The sequence below is a fragment of the Neodiprion lecontei genome, chromosome 2 (genome assembly GCF_021901455.1).
Source record: "Neodiprion lecontei isolate iyNeoLeco1 chromosome 2, iyNeoLeco1.1, whole genome shotgun sequence".
In the NCBI taxonomy this organism is placed as follows: Eukaryota; Metazoa; Arthropoda; class Insecta; order Hymenoptera; family Diprionidae; genus Neodiprion; species Neodiprion lecontei.
The window spans coordinates 1,144,410-1,165,326 of NC_060261.1; the positions used below are offsets into that span (position 1 = coordinate 1,144,410).

The following is a 20,917-nucleotide window of genomic DNA, read 5'->3' on the forward strand; positions in this document are numbered from 1 at the left end:
GATTTTCAAGATTTCACAAGATTTCCGGAAAGTGTACACCAGATTTCACGATTGATTAACCCCTCGGTCTCCTGTCGTATTCTCACCCTAGGAAGCGGCTCGAAAAACGGACCGACCCAGAGCAGCACGCAGAGCAACAGACCGCAAGACACTAAAGAGGCCAGTTGACTTCGACCCCCGACCGTTTCCTGGATCATTGATCTTGACAGCGAGGCTGTGAACGGCATACAGGAGAAAAAGGAACCCACCAGGTTACCCGAACCCTGTGAACGCACCGCGGAAAGATGATTTTAGGGTGCCAATATTATGACCAACCTTGATTTAAAGATGACCTTGAAAAGTTGGTCAAGACTACAACGTTTTGGGTTAGTCGAACCATAAAACGAAGCTGCATAAGCCAAATTTACGTTTGGTAATTAAACGCCTACTTGAGCCAGGAGTTCTTGGTTTGCATCAACCTCGTAGTTGTTCCTCTGAGCAAATATCAAAGCCATGGACATCGATATGGTGTAAGAAACCATGGTTATAACGAAGCTGTCGACCAAAACTATAGGAACGAGTTCCAGTGGCGGCAAAGTCGGCGGTGGTAATCTGCGGTGAGGATTTCGTGGGTGAAAAAAATCGTCTGTCTAGTGAACAGGAGAGATTTGAATAGAGAGAATGGGAGTGTTACAATTACCCGACTGGGATGTTCCCGACTGTCGTAACGCCGTAACCGTCGGCCAGGTTCAACTGAGTGGAGAGAATCGTGCCAGCGAGAACTGCTATCATTTCGATCGGTATGGGAATCGTGCACTTTTTCGCCAGCAAAACCTGCGGGGATGACAAGAAGGGTGAAAATTAAACAGTCGTGGTGAAGAAGCGAGTGGCCACCAACTCACCTTCAACACTTCGTTGTTGAACGTTAAAAGGATGATCGTGACTGCGGACAGAATGGTCGCGGTGATGTTTAGGTTTTCAATGTAGCTGAAGATGTCGACGTAGGTCTGAAAAGCACGGGAAAAAAATTGTCAGTGTTCTCGGCTGGGCGAATCGCCCTCACTTACCATGACGATTTTGAAGATACCCGTTCGGCTGGGTAGCTTCAGTCCCAACAGATCCTTGATCTGTGACGTGAGGACGTGGATGGCTGCCGCAGTGGTGAACCCGCTGACCAAAGTGTCCGAAAGCAGGGTGGAAATGACGCCAAGTCGACAAAAGTGCATGCTGAGCTGAGGATGAAATCGGATTTGGTTAGTCGATCGGTAAAATCGCGAGGCGCCGGAGTACCTGGATAACGGCAACTGTGAAAGTGATCGCGGTTGCCACTTCCGTCGATGAATAGCAGCCGCTTCCCTCGGGAAAAGACAAATCTACGGCGGTTGCATTTCCGGCTGTAGGTCCCGGTGAACTGTGCCGAGCGACGATCTTACCGGTCATCAGGCAGATCAGGGCAAACGAACCTGATGGCAGGGAGGAGAAATCTGGCTGAACGATACGATTGGGAGAATAGATAGATAAATAAATAGATAGATAAATAGATTCATTTATCATGCCCTAGCTATACTTTGGGGCAAATGCTGAAATAACAATGATAGATACAATAACAATAGTTCAAATATTCGTGTGGAAAAACATAGATGACTGTTTGTTCCATGGTGCAGGGGAATTACCCATCGAGTTGTGCTTCGACGTGCCGAGGAAGAGGTAGACCAAGACCGGGAAGAAGGCCATGTAGATACCGATCACCGGAGACACGTTTCCCAATATGGCGTAGGCCATACCCTGCGGAATGTGCATAACGGCGACGGTGACGCCAGCGACAAGATCGCCGGATATTTCGCGTCTCCATCCGTATTTCGGGAGCCAATTGGTCAGAGGAATCGTCCGACGTAAAAAATCGCCGAGGCTGAAGCTCCGGCACTTCTTCGAGACTGCTTTACCGACTGAAAAAGGAAAAATCGTTACGGAAAATCAGGCGGCTATCGACTGGCTTAAACTCAACTCACTCGGTGTTCTGGGCTTCGTGTAATCGCAGACGCGCTGCAGTTCGTTGAGCTGATAAACGGGCCTTCTAACGGTGACTTCCGGGCCGATGTCCGCCATTTTGGTCCGGTCTCTGTCTACGAGCAGAAACGACCTTTGGGTAGTGTGGTCGGTTTTATTGACCGTCGTCGACATTGACACTATCGCATCTCTTGCGACAGTGCAGAAACACTTTTCCTTTTTTGCCGGTTTTCATCGATCGAAATCCGAGCAGACACGTTGTACGATTTCTTCAGCCCGACCAACGAACCGTGTCATCGTAATTCTCGAGGTGACTGACAAGATATTTGAGACGAAAAAAACACTTGCGTAATCCCGCGACACCGACGATTATTACCGAAGAAACTTTACCGCTGTGACCTCCGTGTCGATCATTTCACGATATCGAGAGGATTCGTGCCAGGTACCATGAAATCTTCTACCAATTAATTTTCAAACTCAGCCACCGGCTTATGAAAACTGTAGATTCATTCGAATTTTACTACCTTCGGCGTTATAGGAATCGGTTATCAGATTATAACCATTTCAAATCGACGGGAGGTTCTGTTTCAAAGACCCGATGTTTTCTCAATTTCAAATATCTCAGTAAATTCATCCAGTGTGTTGATAAAGTAGAAGGCTTACTTACGTGTGAGGAGGTTCAGATCCGATTTTCCAGGTACCTAAACGTCATGAACGGATCGTCGACTAAATGCCAAGCGCACTGTCCGCTAGGCGAAGTAAAGGAACACTAAACGTAGTCCGGAAAGCCGAGTAAACAACGTCTAACAACGAGAGGAGATTTCACTGATCTTGACGTAGATCACGCGTCGCCAACTACAAGTATTGTGGAACAATTTTCGACTACACTTGTGTCTTAAGAGCTCGTTCACAGCGTTGCTTTTACGACGCTGTCGAACGACGCTATTTGTTCTGTATGAATGGACAAATTTTTCCCTCTCTCTCTCTCTCTCTATCTAAAATCATGTGGTTTTTTTTTATTATTTTTGTTTTTTTTTTTCTTTCAGTCAGCGTGTGAAACGTGATAATGAATGATAAACGACCAACGCTGTCCTTCGAAGCAACTACCCGAGTTACGCCATCAATCAGGACTCGGGAAAAGGTACGAGGACGTTGTAGTTTTCACTGTTCTGGCACTGAGATTTCTCAACGTGGACGGTATTACGAACAAGTATCGCTTGTGCAGCGATAACGACGTAATTATTAACGAGCAAACATGGAAGCGCGCACTGCAACTCTTTGATTTTAAATCAGGTAGCTCACGTTGTCGAAAGATAGATAGGAAGCGTCGACAATGGGAGCTTAATTACATGACTATCTTTATTTGCATTTACGCGAAGTTTTCTTATCAATGGCAAAGATAACGTTGGCCCAAGATCCGCTTCGTGTTTTTCTCTCTCTCTCTCTCTCGGCATGTTTGTGTAAGCTCGAAGTGGAGCGTGTGTCAGGCTCTTGCGAAAATGCATTAAAGAACTCGTGTGAAAAGATGGTGAAAATAAGCGATTCTATTACCGATACAATTTCTAACGTCTCCGTTGGCCGCGCTCGTACTTTTTCGGATATCGCGGCACTTCCTGCCCGTCATAGTAGTAATAACTCTATCGCTCTTAATCGTAACAAAGCCTGTAATATTCAGCGCTCTACTCGTGTGACTATTGGTCCTTGCGAGGCAGCAAAGGATAAGTTTCCGACGGCAAAAGCAACAGATGAGGCTGTCAGAAAAATTATTAATCCTGCACGTTTGAATACGAACGCAAAAAGAGTGATTTATACTGGGGGTAGTGCGGTGGTACTTGAGGGCGATTCGCTTGATGTTGATGTAATTAGGGAACAGCTAGCTGCGGCTGACGCTGAACTCGAGATAAAAACGAATGCAAAAAAAATCCACGACTGATTGTATACGATTTTCCGATTGATCTTGAAGCATCCGACGTTGTTAATTGTATTGTCAACCAGAATCGGTCTGGCTGTGAACTTGATTCTGTTAAGGTAGTTTACATGTACCCGCCGCGTAACTCCAGGAATGTCCGCTCGTGTATAATCGAAGTTTCGCCCGAACGTCGTAAAGCTTTGTTATCGAAGGTATCCTGGAACGAAGCGCGCGACGCATCTTCATCTTGTAATTTCTAAGGCAAGTCCGAATTATTTGCGTGATTCGCTTTTTGTCTCGTGCGCCGAAAAGTGGAACAAACTCCCGATCTGCGTTAGGAACATGTACGAACGCCCTTGCTTTAGGCAGCATCTGTTTGCCCATTTGTTTAGTAAATTTAAATGTGATAAAAGGTTGTAAGTAACACCATTGGTGTGTAGCCTAGGCTAGTTATTAGTCACTAATTTTGTTTGCGCCCTTCTTTGTTATTTTTTCTCTTTTTTTATTACACTAATACTTGCTTTGTTTTCTTTTTGTATACTTCATTAGTCCGAATACCAATAAGATTGTTATAATATTAAGCTTTGTATAATGCGGTGTAATGCGAGTAGATTTTATCTACTACCATATGTAAATAATCACCTTGATATGTATATTTTGCATAATGCTTAGGCAATACGGGAACTCTAGTCATTGACTTCTGGATCCCTAGCCTCTAATAAATCTAATCTAATCTAATCTAGTCTCTCTCTATCGGTTTTTTACTCACCAAATTACGCCCAGGTACAGTTTGCCTGTGATGTATGTTTGCCTGTACATCCGGGTCATTAAAATCAAATTAAAACTGGAGCACACAGCAGCATTAGTAGAGGCATCGACTACTGAGTTACACTCAAGAACTTTCCGACCATTCGGAAACGTGTATCGACTCTTACCGGCGCCCGTTTAGTTCAGACACTCTTTAAAAGCCCCGAAAATCGGAGAACCGATTGACTTGTTGAATGCTCGCGCAACAGTCTTCGACTTATTCTTCTCCCTGTTTTCTCGTACAACATTTTGCGTGCTGGAGGGAAATTATCGGGCAGAGAGTGTGAGACAGAGAGAGAGAGAGAGTAAAATTGTAGACTGATTGGACGACTTTTAAAAATAGACTTCCAGTGGTCTCGTTGAGAAGAAGGCAGTTTGTCTGCGTGGGAGTGACTCGAGAGCAGAAACGTGACAGTCTCTATGGAAATTGACCAGGACTGAGTATCGATATAATCCTCCAGCCTCAACGCAGAAGGGTGGAACCCCGATTCGCTCTCATCCTTCGTCGTGGTTGGAGGTCGTCAGAGCTGAAGGAAAATCCAGTGATGTCCGTGAATGTAAAAAAGTTCGGTTGATCGTGAGAGAAAAATCGATTTTAGGATGAGATGAGACGGGATCGGCGAAGGAATATTTGCACAGATTGAAAATGAGTCGAAATGTGATTAGTACGTTTTTTCTACGTGTCTATTTATTATGAAAATATAATACAAAACATCCTATGTTGTATTACATAGATAACAATGCTTGATTAACGTTTTATTTTTTCTTTCTTTCCATTTTTTATTTATTTATTTTTTTTATTTTTTTCATCATCATCGTCATCGTCATCATTTAATTTATTTATTCACCTCTCATATTCTCTTCGACTTCGTTGACTTTTATTTATTTATTTATTTTTATTCGTTTGGTTGTTTGTTATTTCTTTACGTTTTCTTTCGTTGCTGTTTTATGTTATTTGTTTCAAAAATCACCCCGTTCAAGCAACGTGTGTGAGAAGCCATGTTTTACAGAGGTTACGGACATGTCTCATGGAGAAAAGGTCCAATTTTACAGTGTGATGATCGAGAAAGAGAGATATTAGTAGAGGCATCTTGTCTCGACGCGCGAAAGATTGATAAGATTGAATCAAAAGTCGGCTTTACAATTTATTCATTGTATAATGTTATATATTTTTCGACATCGATGGACCCAAGCGGACCCAGCGAGTCGCGTTATGCTGCACGAATTGTATAATATTACCTTTCAGCGCAGAACTGTCGGATAGCAATGCGGAGTTTTGTATTAGCACTAGAGTTACAAATAATACAAACGTATGTAAATATTCATTATATGTGTCTTTTTTTTTTTTTTTTTTTTTTCAACTTTTTGTTTTACTTTTTTTCATCTCTACATATATACATACATATATGTATATACATATATATGTATAATATAATAGTTTCTCTTAATACAAGAAAGAAGCTTAAAGTTTAATCATCTAGCGTCACTATCCTTTGAAATTTATTAATTTACTTATTTTTTTGGGAATTTTTATTTTATCATATTTTTTTTCTCCTCATCCTCCTCCTACTCCTCCTCCTTTCGCCTCACTAAATTTATTTCACTACAGGTGCTACTGCGACTGGTGCCTCGGATGAAACGGCAATATTTATTTACTAAAGGGCGGTATATATATATGTGTGTGTGTGTGTGTGTGTGTGTGTATGTATAGGTATGACCATCCAGTTTTCAGCGATGGGATAAATTAGTTTTTTCAACAAGCCTACAAAACGGAAGAACGACCGATAATCGGTAAATCGATTTTCGAAAAAAAAAACGTACCTTGCCTGCGTCGAAGGACTGTGTGTTCATAAAAATTCGACGATATTCGATCTTACGCTCTTCGAGTCCAGAAGAGAAATGTGCGCGTGGCACAATTTTCATCGAAAATCGAAGAACCGTTATTTCGTATTTGAAATAAAATTCGCTGTTCCGCGGGTCCGTTCGCTCAAATTTAATCTAGTTACATGCATACCTAGGGTTCGAGTCTGACGGGGAAAAGGAAAGGCCGGAGAATATTTTCGAGATATCATATATCGGTGGATCCGGAGATGTAGGCTTAACTTCACATACCGAGGTTTCAAGGCTTCCGACTACAATACGACTTACACGTACAACGTTACACATAATTGACTGTAGATAATTGGCTCTAGTTTTTTCGCCTCCTTTTTCAAAAAAAATTATTATAATCTCGTTAACGAATAATCGAATGGACCGCAAACGGGAATGAGATGTATAAAAAAAAAAAGAAAAAATCATCCCGAGGCACCGTGCAAAATACGTCAGCAGTCTACGGGTTAATTAATTTACATCTCGTTACTTATATTATCGTCACTATTGACATAGCAATTGTTATTATTATTGTTGTTGTTGTTGTTGATGTTGCTGTTTTCGTTGTTGTTGTTGTTGGTATTGTTGTTTTTGTTTTTGTTGTTGTTGCTGTTACTAATCTTTTTATCATTATTGTTATTACAATTAATCGCTACGCGATGCTTGTGTATTGTATAATATCATTAGGTCTATATCACTACCTCGCAGGCATGTCGCGTGCCTCTCGAGGCCTGACCTCCTCCTCCCTGTCATAAGCCATCATCATCGGATGTATGATACGAGAACGCTGCGGCAACGGATCTATACCGTAATCTACATACGTATAATCATAATGTCTATATACGTGTGTCCAACGTACTATTCAATTTATCGTTTTCGTTGGTTTTTTTTTTTCTTTTTTTTTTGCTCCTCACACTTTGCAAACTTCTTTTAACTCTATCGTCATGTATATATTATAATCATATTGTGTGTATAATAATATGTATAATGCATATCAGGCGTTGTGATTATTATTATTATATATATTATGTATTATATATATAATTTTATTATTATATATATATATATATATATACCTACGCTGTTTATCATTATTATTATAACATCGTTTGAGCAAAAATTTTGAAACAATTCGCATATTGACGCACGCCAGCGACGATATAATATTGAAAATCAAACGATGATCCGAAAATCAATTACACATTTGAATTCGATTGGATCTATCATGACGAGGAAAACGTTTGATACCCCTACACTTGTCTCTTTCTATCTTCCATGAAATGTATCGGTTATTACAATCATTTACGTATATTAATGCAGGTCGTAGGGCCGATTTTCATCATTGACATGATATACAAGGGGGGTCGTGCAGGTATTAAAATAAATATTATTATTTGCCTATATTTTCTTTTTTTTTTTTTTTTTCTTCAACGTTTTTCGGAGGCCGGACCGCGGTTGGAAAGCTGGGTGCTGCCTACTGCGGCATTACACTTTGTTTATTAATATAATATATATTTATCATTATCTATATGTTTCTATGATTTATTATATTATTTATGTAACCTACTATACATATTCGCTAAATGTTTATCAACTACGGGCGATATTATCACTACTGTCAGAGTATTGTTATACCTATATATAATAATAATCAATATTATATGTATATTAAGTGTCTTCGTAATTTAAATAATAATAGTAATATACTTGCAGCGTGTCATTGCCGTTGCGCCTTACGTTCTAGTTTAGCATACGAAGTGAATTCCTAACGACTGCACGCTCCGTCTTCTGCTAAAATTTCACGCTCATGCGCACCAACGGCTGTTTGGCAGGATGACCAACTGTATCTAACCTCAAAAATTTTTCCCACTTACAAATTGAGGATAACTGTACCAAGTTTTCGAAATTCATGATGCTCAGGAATTGCAGCACGTGGGCGTTAAAGTGTAGCAGACGACGGGCCGTGCGGTCGTTAGAAATTCACTCTGTGTACCTTATACACTCGTGCAACAACATTGCGTTCAATTGTTAAATCTCGTTTCACTTATCGTTATCGTAATTACTGTTGTTGTTGTTGTTGTTGTTGTTGTTGTCATTCTTGTCGCTGGTATCATTATTATTACATAACTCTATATTGCTCTTTGTATTGCTCGAGTGGCAGCTTCAGCCCTACTTATTATATTTCATGCACGTTATAATATAATAATATCATATCAACTCATTGCAACATTGTGTTGTATGCTTAAAATTATTGTTTTTCGTCCAAATATCATGCAGACGATTATCCCATGTACCTTTATCACCTACATCTCATATTATTATTATTATTGTTGTTGTTATTATTATTATTATCATTATTATTATTATTAATAATAATATTATTGACGAAACGATAAATAATTAAGTATCATACTTATATACTGCTTCTACTCGTTGATATATATTTTAAAAATTTTTTTTTTCTTTGCATCATTGTTCTCAATCGTCATTTGTTATTATTATTCATTTTATTATCATCAGCTAAATAATTTTTTGTTTATTCATTGTGTCGTGTCTTCGTTTTTTTTTTTGTTTTTTTGTTGTTTTTTTTTTTTTTTTTTTTGTCAAGGGCAATTTTGCAGCATTTTTTTCTCTCGTAATATAATCAACATATTTCTATAAATATAGTTAACTTTATTATATGCGTGTTACTGCAATATTTTTCTTTTGCTCTCGTTTTTTCCCCCACTCTCTGCTTCCTCATTTTCGTTTATTTAAGTAAAAGCTATAAAATATGGATACGATTTGCTATTGAAAATTATCTATGAATATATATATCATCAACTGAAAATACCAGCGAAATCGGTATAATATATATATATATGTAGTCTAATTATCTACCTATAGATTATTATATAAGTATGCATATTATAACTACAAAGTTTAATATATTATGTATAACATAACATATTATACCGTAACGTAGTTATCTTTCTGCATTTCGTCTCATGTTATTCTCACCGCGTTACGATGTAACGTATGTATGTATATTAGGGTGTGAAAAATAACATTTTTTTTTTTTTTTTTTTACTCGAACGCTCATCAAAGTTACGGCAGAGCATCTCAAATAGTTTCTTTCACCCAAATATGTGCTCTTAATATTAATATTTAGAGGTGCCTATTTTGTTTCGTCCATTTTTCATTTGAATAACACGTAAAGAAAATCGGGAAAATTTTTTTATTTTTCCACTTTCCAAAATTTTTTGAAATTTTCTTCACGTGTTATTTAAATGCAAAATCGATAAAAAAAAATGGGCACCTCTAAATATCAATATTAAGAGCTCATATTTCGATGAGATGTACTGTTTGAGATGTTGTACCGGAATTTTGATGCGCATTTGTGGAAAAACAAAATAAAAAATTTCTTTTTTTTAACACACCCTAATGTATATGCGTGTATATTATGCGTTTTTATATATGTGTGTGTGTGTGTGTGTGGGTTGTACGTGTACGTGTACCGATAACGCAAATCGTTTATCATTGTAGAAAAAAAAAGCCCAAAACTTTCATAGCAAATGATCTATACTACATTACATAATTGCTGCGGACATAGCAGTCGATATAATGTTTATAATAATAATAACTTGCATACTATCAATAAATTTAATCTACTTTCTAATCAACTTTTTTTCTGCTCGCCGAAGGTTTCAGCTTTATAATATTTAATAACAGTTCTGCCGTTTTCTTGTTGAAACCTTACAACTTTATCCTAATTATTTATTTCATTTATCAATTATATATGAATACATATTTGTATGTATACATGTATATGTGTATATATGTATATATATATATATGCATATATATATATATATATATGTTATTATTATTAAATTATTATTTGTTTCAATTTGTGTATTTTCGTTTAAAAATTACGGGTAATAATTAGTTAATTAGTTGATTAATTCTTTTCTCGAGAGACGAGCGTCGCCGGATTTCCCAGCAGACGCTCATCCTCGCCTACGTCGTTATTGCTTCTGAATACCCCGGCTTCCGTGGGACGTCCATTCGGAACAATATCCTGTAAATATCAGTCGTGGGGTATCACTATATCATACTCTATACGTATATTATGTAATCTTCGATAATACCTAACGTCGCTAATTCAGTCATAGCCGAAAGAATTTTCAATATTCGCTCATAATAAATGCGTTCAATAATAAATTATAATCAACCAGTGGGTCGCGAGTCGCTCGATATTATCCTAATAAGCAAAAGGTGATGCACATCCTGTAGCCTATAATATTCGTTAGGTATTTCGTTCGCTTATCACATCGTCAACGTCCTGCCAGTAAACGCGTTTACATAAAGCGAGCATCTTTCACGCGTTTTTCCACGCGTGTTTTCCGAACACAATTTAACCGTTTCTGTAACGGTCGAGTCAGTCTGCGAATGCGCGTGCGCGGAGTACTGGAAAGACCACTTTTACGTCCTAGGAGTAGAAAGTGGTCTTTTCTGTACTCCGCGCATGCCCCGTCGCGAACAAATCTGACGTTCTCCGACCCTAACCTCAATTTCGTGCTTCGCGAAAACCCGCGCGACATACTCTTGTTATATGAATAATCGTTTGCAACAAGGAGGCGACGGTCTTTTCGCCTCGCGTATTTTCAATATTCGTCTTCGGTTCACCTACGACTCGTATTGCAACCAAACTTACGCTCGGCCCGAAAAGACCAAGTTTGCCTCCTTGTTACACAATATAATACGTTCGGCCTATAGATATAATAATTGCAGTACAATCCTAAATACCACTTCTTGCATTTAATACCGATGTCTTAACCCTTTCAGCCACATATTTTTCAACTCAATGTTTTGGCTTGAATTTGGTTATTCGAGGGTTTTTTGGGCTCGCCGATGACGAATCGGAAGTTGGAATTTGATGATTTCTAAATCCAAGATGGCGGATCCAATATGGCGGGTGTAAAGTCGAAAAACCTATCAAAATTCGATGATTTTAGGCGAAACTTGTTGCTCGGTGGTTTTCGGCGTTGCTGATCACAAATCTGAAGTCAGAATTAATAATAAACTGTGATAAGCCTAGGATATAAAAATTTTTGAGGTAGGACGTCGAGCATATCCCACGGTAATTGAAAGGGTTAAGCGCTGCGAGACCATTTTCTTTTCCACGCCGTTACGGTTTCTCTTTTCACTCCAACTGGAAATCCTCTAATTATTCCATTTTTCCATGTCTTCGTCAAGATTCTTGTTTCTTCTTCCTCTCTCGTTTTATAATCGAGGGTGACGTGGTGGTTATTGTACATAATAATAACTCCCTCACAGATAAACGCGGGGATATAATTCTCAGACAGATGTTACGTGTTTTTTTTTTTTTTTTTTTGTTTTTTCTTTTCTTTACATTTATAAATACATCTTTGATTGATCGTAATGCATACGCGTGGGTCTATTAAATCGTTAATTGACACGAGAATATTTATTTATATCACGCACGTATGTTGTGCGTACAACAATGTTATTATATTATTGACGCGCTTTATTAAAGATCACCGAAATTTAGGCACTTTTTGCAAATACAAATCAAACGGCCGATCAACCAGTAAATAAATAGGAAAAAATCGATAAGAAACAGATGAGAGTAATGCTTAAAAATCTTTGCCTTCTATTGTATCTTTGAATTGTGTATATCTATACGTATAACCTACGTTAAAAAATGTATAATTTCTCAAATATAACAGCTCTGCACACTTTTTTCTTCACAAAAGATAAAATTATACTTGTACACATTTTTACGCGTTATCAAAAATTCGTTTCTGCCGACTATCAGGCGGTAGTAATATTATTATCAAACACCGTGATCCGAACTGACAAGTTATAAATGACAAATATAATCCAACACTCAATGCATCGTGATATCATTGCATGGAAAAAGTAAGCCCGTTGGAATAACGCGTGCGCGTGAAACTTTCTTTTGCATTTCTTTGGTGAAAATTCTTACCGTTTTGTATAATATATATATATATATACACTTAAATAGGTGCAGCATGTAAACGATGGCTGTATAATTATACGAGTAGTGCGTGAAGCGTTGCAATAATGGCTTGACGTTTACTTTCATCAGCTATTTTATTAATTTATTAATGTGAAAATAAATTCTGGAAACGTAAGAAGAAGAAAACTGATCTACAGAAATCAGGCGAACAAATTGACATTGAAGTTAATTTCGTCTCCCTCGTTAAATTTCGGCGTTTTATCAAACTTCTCCTCACTTGTTGCAACTTAAGGATGTATTGGCTATAAATTCTCAGCCAAAAGTGAGTCTCATCGATATTATTGTATACTTTGTGGCGGGATGAAAATCGGAAAAAATTTACCGTAATAAAGACGATAAGAAAATTAAATTTTATTAATACTAAGGCCCGAAAGTTATCAATACATTCTTTAAACAAAACAATGTTTAACAAATTTTCAATAAATGTTTTGTTTTTTTTTTTTTTGTCGTGTGAAATAAATACGTTGATTTTTCTGAATACACCTGAATTTTTAACGAATTTTTGCATTATTTTGTAATTTCTCATTTTGAAATTTTTTTATTTTTTTCATAAAAACGTTGTACATTACAATTAAAACGTTTCCGGCGCATTGAAGAAATAGTTTCCTAACCACAGAATTTGAAAAATTCAAAACAACGAAAACATTCTTTAAACATTCATGCGTATTCAGAAAAATTGACAAATTCATTTCGCATACCAAAAAAAAAAAATATCCAAAGGACTAAAAATGTTTTAACCAATGTTTTGTTTAAAGAATTCAACGATAACTTTGGTGTATTATCGTCATTCAAATAAAATTTTCTTACCGTCATTATCGCGGCTGATTGTTTTCCGATTTCCATTTTATAATAAAGTATTCAATATCGTCGACGAGACTGACTCTCTATTGATAATGTATAGCCAATACATCCTTAATTTCAATTATTTGCCATCTCCTTCTTTCATTTGATCTGCGAATTAACACCAATTAGACTGATATATAAGCGGCACAAGATCTGGAATCACGCCTGTTTCCTTTTCTTCTTTAATCGCAATTTTTTTTTCCTCCTTTCTCTTCCCTCCCTTTTTTTATTTCTCCTTTTTGTTATTAACATTGATCTTCGTCGCTTTTTTTACATCGCCTTGTTATTCCCGCAAATTCTCTCCGGTTATTCCCTTATAATTTCACTCAGCGTTCCTTCACCACATACGATAATATACTATGCGTGTTATTATATACATGTATATATATATCAATATCTCGCGATCATGTTTAAATTACACTTGTTGTTAATATCTCGCCGTCCGATACACAGGACGGATAATTTAGGTAAGATACATCTATAACATACATGTATGTATATGTATATAACAATTTACTTACGCGAATTTCAAACACAATTATTCAAGTTTTTTTGCTTTTGTTTTTTCGTGCCACTGTTTTTTTTTTCTATTTCTTTTTTGTTTTCTTTTCTTTTCTTTTTTTTTGCTTCTTCTTGGCCTCAAATGCGGTACACCGATATTTATCGAATATTGGCCCACAGGGGGACCCATTTCTTGCCAGTTATAATAGTTATCATTATAGTTACTTACATAAGCTTATGCGTTACGCATAATAATAATAATAATAATAATAATAACAATAATAATTTCATAATCGTTGTCGCTACTGCTAGCACTACTACCGCTACTACTGCTATTACTATTATTATTATTATTACTACTACTACTACTATTGCTACTATTATTATTATTATTATCTTAATATTAATAATATTATTACTGGTGTCGCTGCGCTATTGCGATTCATATATATAGTTACGTATAATAACTATTATATATTTGTATACATAAATAATTTCTATAAATGTGTGTATACACATATATATGTATATATATATATAGGTATTTGCGTGTGTGTGAGTGTGTTGCTAAGTTATGTGATCGTGTCGTTGAATTATAATTGAATAATAATAATAATAATAATGATAATAACAACAACAACATTGCAATCTGTCTGCGAGCAAGTTTTCATCTATTTCAGGATGTATGAAAAACATATTTACGTATATATATATATATACAATACACTCGATTCACCCGGTTATTTTTTTATCAATTGAACAATAGTAGTAAACGATTTGTCGATCGTATCGGCGAAGTAAACGTTCTTCAACTAACCCATAATTTTAGAAATATGAAAAAAAAATTAGGTGAAAATCTAATCCAGTTAAACTTTGTTTTGAAATTTTTTATTGATCGATGGGTTTCGATTTTGAGAGAAGGGGGGGATGAGATGTTCTTAACAAAAAATAAAAAAAACAATGTTCACAGCTTTCTAAAATTCACACAACAACCTAGGTGGAATGTTCGAAAGGGGGTAAAAAAATTTACAATACATGATATACATATATGTATAGTGAGAAAAAAAATGAAGAAATTTTTCACCACTCCGATAAATAAAAAGTAATTGAAATTAGGAGTGATTTGTTGTAACCATTTTTCTGTCACATATATTACACGACCTAATATGATTGCGAGCCTGTGTCGGTGTGTTAAATAAATTTAACCAACCGATGTTAATCGTCATTTTATGCGGCCGGCCCAACTACAGCCGGTTTATTATACAAGTGAGCCACGGTGATTGAACCAGGTGCGCAGGTTCTTAATTATTTTAAACAAGTGTAATACGTCATACTTTTCTCATACATATATACGTGCATATTTTAACATATAGGGAATTAATCTCGTTGTCTCGGAATAATGCAGGTATATTGTATTATGTATGTATGTATGTATAATTTATATTCCGTTTCAACGTAAAACGTCGGTGAGCCATGTACTATATGCATATGCATGCATATATATATATATATATGTGTATATATATATATAAGTATATATCCAAACATACTCTAATACGTACGCATTTACAACTATGATCCTTACCTCGCGTACACGCTAGATAATATAATTGTTTCAACAAACTGTTATAAATATTCAATCACTACAATGTAATAATTAATGTATATAATATTATATTTGAACACATCGTCATCTAAAGTTCATGCTTTTATTCAAGCGCATATTATGTGTGTGTGCGCGCGCGCGTGTGTGTGTGGGTGAGTGTGTGGGTGTAATATATATATATATATACACACACATAATTATATATATATATATATATTGATACACAATAATAATAATAATAATAATAATAATAATAATAATAACAATAATAATACGTTTATACGTTTATACGTACGATATATTTAATTACATAATACTACGTTTCAACAAGCGGGTATCTATATTTTTTTAAACAAAACTGTTCCCTCGGAATAATGCATCAGTCTGGAATTCTTTTTTTTTTTGGATTAATTAATTTAGTTTAATTTAACTTGAATGTTTACGTGGCGATTTTGTTGTTTTGTATTATTTTATTTTATTTTTTTTTTTCCTTTCTTTTTCTTTCTTTCGACGTTTTTTTCCTCGTCGTTCAATTCTTCGAATTTATATATACTCATTCATTATTATACATGTATTTATTTTTTCATCTTGTCTTCTCTCACGTTTGTTGTCCATGTTATCACATATTACATCATGTGCAATAATAATTTTAATACGTATTACATGATCGTAGATCGCGATTAAATGGTTGCGTCTGTAACCATAAAATACGCGATCTGTAACAGCCTGATTTATCCAAATTTTACAACAATTAGAGGCAGAATAGTCGAGTGAGAGAGTGAGAGTGAGAGAGAGAGAGAGAGAGAGAGAGAGAAAGAGAACGAGAGAGAGAGAGTACAGCTCGAGAATATTTAGGATGCTATGAATAAGTTGGAAACGGTAAATGCGAAGAGGAAGTTGAGTCAATTAGACGAACAAAATTTCGAGGAAACAATAACTAGTATAGTTTACCTAAAAATATCTTAAATACGATTTTCATTCAATTATCTATATATATATATATACATATATATATACATATACACGTATATACATACCTAATATAAATGTATATACACATGTATATATATAATGCATATAGTTATGGTATAATAATCTAAATGGTGGAAGCAAATTTAAATCGCGAGAATTTTTATAGTAGTTTAGAGTTTATAGTTTTATAGTGTTGGTATAATAGTTGATTAAGCTAATTAGTTGGTTAGTGTTTGTGTTTGTATTATACGCATACAATTACCGATCTACGTGTATCGTCGTGTTTTTTAAACGTTATTATAACGAATTATTTAGTCAACTTTTTTCTACTTTTTTTTTCTTTTTTTTTTTTTCTTTTTTTTTATTTCTCTTCATCATTCACGCTTCTCCGTCTTGACGACGATGCGGAGAAATTAGTCACGATCTTTTCCCGATACAACAATTATTACTTCAATTTCTTTGCTGTTCTTTTCTTTTCTTTTCTTTTCCTCATTATTATTATTATTATTATTATTAAATTTAACACTTATCGTTCCAGCATATTTGTTACTGTTATTATTCGTTAATCTCGTTGTTCTTCTTACTTGTGTTCGAATCATTTCTCATTATTGTATATTACTTCTCGATCGTGTTGGTAGCGTTGATATCGTTGTCGTTGTTGTTTTTATTATTATTGTACCGCGGAAATTAAGTAAGTGCGAATCGATCAGCTTACGCTGGGAAAAAGTCTGAAATTTAGAAGATACAAGCAATAATTAGGATACACACACAGGTTTACCTACAGGTATAATATTTTGCAGTATCACAATTGTAGGGATAAGTAAGTGGAGCTGAAAAGAAGAGGGACGAACAGTTATTACCGAACGTTATAGTTATTTACAATTTATAATGTTACTATTATATTTATGTATAATGTAGGACTATTAGAATATGTATAATACGTAAATATTATACATAATATAATTACTATGTATGTGTGTTTAATACTGCAGTTCGTTATTATTTTATTGTTTTAAAGTTAAACATTCTTCGTTTAAAGTATTATTATTCTTTTTTTTTTCTTTTTTTTTTGTCACTCCTTCTTTCTACATTTTCTCTTATTTTTCTTCACTAAGGCAATTTGTTATGTGTACAAATCGACGAACATGGTCGAGGAACTTTTTTTTATTATACTGCAGGGGCTGATTTGCGCGATTTTCAATTTCATTAAACGAATTTCTATTACATCAGTAAACACGAATAATATAGTACAATCATCGCCGAAATTATTCATATTATTTTTATTATTATTCCAGATTTTTCTTGGCTTTTATGTAATAATTACGAGGAATGATAAACATTTTTTATATTTATTTTCATATCAAGTGGTAAATCAATAAAGTAGGCGTTGCACCGATTGTTTTAGTATGGAACATGAGAATAATAATTGTAATAAAAGTAATTATCATCGTTTATTATAAATATCCCTAAAAACATCACAAGCAAAATGGCCAGGAATTTTTCTTTGGATTGACTAGTTTTTTTTTTCCCTTCCTTTTTTGGTCGTATTGTTTTCGGATTTTTCTCACGAAATTTTCTCGCCTCTGATACATTACATAACAGATTTTTGAGCTTGAGTGATTATACGTAATGTGAAAAACTTTCCAACAGACGAAAGAAGAACATAATTAACCCCTTTCATTTCTCACTTTGGAATACGAAAACAAAATTTTCTCTTTTTGGTTGGGCGTAATAACTATCTGTCGTACATCTCTTCTCCGTTGAAAAGAATAATCAATTTTACAACAATACTGTTGTATTCGTAGATAAATATATTGCGAAATGTAAAATTTGCCACACCGAAGCAGCGAAAATAATACAAAGGAAACGATAGCGGTAAAACTGAAATTTTCTATAACGCAATAAAACGACAAACTAATCTAATGATAATTCTTGTTGACACTCTTTGGTATTGGTATTGTAATTGTAATTGCAATTGTAAAGTTCATCGCTAATTATTGCTACGTATGCATATTCGAAAACGATACATCAACTGATAATTTATACCGTTGTATATTATACCTATAAATTATACTTGTATGTGTGTATAATATATATTTGTGTATATATCTATATAATTATTATTAATTTCACTCGCATGTGGCAGATGCGATCGGGATCGTTGTATATCGGGTCGTCGTTGTATTTTCAGAATAATAATATTGATAACTGTAATAATAATGATGATAATAATATCAATAATTACAAATAATAATAACAATGACATTGACAATTACAGTGAAAATAAAAATTAAAACGACAATAATGGCAACGATGACAATGATGGCATCGATGTCGTTGATGGCCTTGATGATAATGATAAGAAATACTGGATGTTAACGAGGAATCGTCAAATGTCTAGATATAACGTGGAATATTGTACAACTTTTCGCATGTCTGTATTAACGGTGAAACTTCATCGCAATATATACGGATATATTATAATATCAAATACGCGTGTGTATCGTTATTTTTTCTTCTATATTTGATACTTAAATAGTTTTATCTAAGTGTATATATATCTATGTATAATTTATATAATTATGCGCGAGCGAAATTCAGGGAAAAATATTGCTTAATATATATTGCTCTAGTAGGATTATTATTATTATTATTATTATTATTAATATTATGATTAATATTGTTATTATTGTTATTATTATTATTGTTGTTGTTGTTGTTGTTGTTGTTGTTGTTGTTGTTATTATTATTATTAAGACTTTAAGATGATATATTAATCATTCGGCAACATCATATTATCATCGTCTATATTAATTTACACAGCTAACATTCGCGTTGGATGATTTATATCTTAATTAAGTTTGCATGTTTACCTAACGCGTAACTTATAATAATCTCATGTAACGCAAAAGATTATTGACATGGATTTTTCGTTCACGTTTTCCTTTCGTATTTCACTGCTTGCATGATTTTTGTTATTTATCGGTAAGCGTTGGAAAATTTAAAGGCTCGAAGTGTTCGGGCCCTCAGGAAACCAGTAACAAAAAGAATTGTGGAACGAATTCGATAAAAATCAAGTGAGAATGATGATTTTCAAGTATCAGAAAAATCGTGTCTTTCGATAATGTCAACAAATTGGGTTATGTTTCTTCATGTTCTCTGTTTTTTTTTTTTTGGTCATAATATCAAATCGTAAGACGTTTGGGAGAAAGTATCAAATTTTCCAAAGGTTTCCCCAACTTACCGTTACAAATACAATATGATAATAGTGTCGATTCGTTGCACAACGCGAAATTGTTAATTTTTCGATGTTTCTCGCTTTTATTTATAATCTTTATTTATTTCGTTTTATTTTTCCCATTCAACAACGCATTATTTACGTGAAAACGTGTCCGTGTAAACGTGTGGATATATTATTTTCCTCTTTTCTTACTTTTCCGTAGAAAAACTCAATATGCGATTTTTTCATATCTGCGGTCTACGCGTTAAATTATAATTCGTTGTGTCGAAACATTGCTTTGACTCTGACTGTATATATTCGTCGTCATTTCCTTATTACTCTTTTTTTTCTTATGTATATTTTAATATTTTAATTTAATTTATTTTTTTCGCATTCTCCCTTCCTTCCTTTCAAGTAATCGATTATTTAATTATATCTTTATCGTCATTAAATTATCAGTATTATTCACTTCTTTATATTGCTTCTAGAAAATATGTGTATACACAGCAATACGTGTATTGCATACATATGGATCGTTAATATTAAATATACATACGCGGATAATACATACTGAAATTCTCGCATCTAAGGATATACATGTATACGTATACACGCGCACTCTATGTATAATATTTTGCACATACATATACATCTATATCATACAATGTCGTATATACGATGCATGATGTATGTAATGTAATTTAGATTTAGGCGCAGCTAATTGTTCTCATTATAATTAATAATAATAATAATAAACATGTACGCATGTATAATAATTATCAACCAACGTGACCTAGGTAATTTAGACGCGAACTGGTTTTTTCTTTATATTTATTTACTTTTTTTTCCTCAACTTGTTTTCTCAATCGTACGATGAATTGTACGCATGTAATACTATACATATACGTGTATATATATAATCGACTAGAGTGAGACTAGATGCAGCGTGTGGACGTCACTGTTCCGGTATTTTTTTTTTTTTTTTTTTTTTTTTTTTTTGTTTTTGTTTTTGTTCTTTTCGTTTTCTTTTTCGAAATTTTTTTTGCTTTTTTATTTTCATTCATCTACCATTTTGCAGTTTATTTATTTCATTTCCTAACGATCTCGCTTAAAACTTACTGGACGTTTCATAATTAATGTTATTATAATATATAATAT

General features: G+C 34.5%; 1 protein-coding gene across 3 annotated transcripts in view; it reads right to left on the minus strand.

Moving 5' to 3' along the window:
• Positions 1–20,917, minus strand: part of LOC107222581 (solute carrier family 26 member 10-like) — a 33,720-nt gene that overhangs the window by 4,678 nt on the left and 8,125 nt on the right. Inside the window, exons 1-9 of one of the 3 annotated variants that reach the window (XM_046731786.1) lie at positions 2,654–3,048; positions 1,989–2,098; positions 1,653–1,925; positions 1,270–1,442; positions 1,047–1,211; positions 882–986; positions 680–813; positions 429–591; positions 87–263 (exon numbers count right to left, since the gene is read on the minus strand). In XM_046731786.1, coding sequence (XP_046587742.1) covers positions 87–263; positions 429–591; positions 680–813; positions 882–986; positions 1,047–1,211; positions 1,270–1,442; positions 1,653–1,925; positions 1,989–2,085 — 1,287 coding nt within the window. In that variant the 5' untranslated portion in view covers positions 2,086–2,098; positions 2,654–3,048. Of the gene's footprint in view, positions 1–86; positions 264–428; positions 592–679; positions 814–881; positions 987–1,046; positions 1,212–1,269; positions 1,443–1,652; positions 1,926–1,988; positions 2,103–2,653; positions 3,049–20,917 lie in introns of those variants that run through there. The other 2 variants (XM_015662000.2, XM_046731787.1) reach the window with 2 other exon arrangements.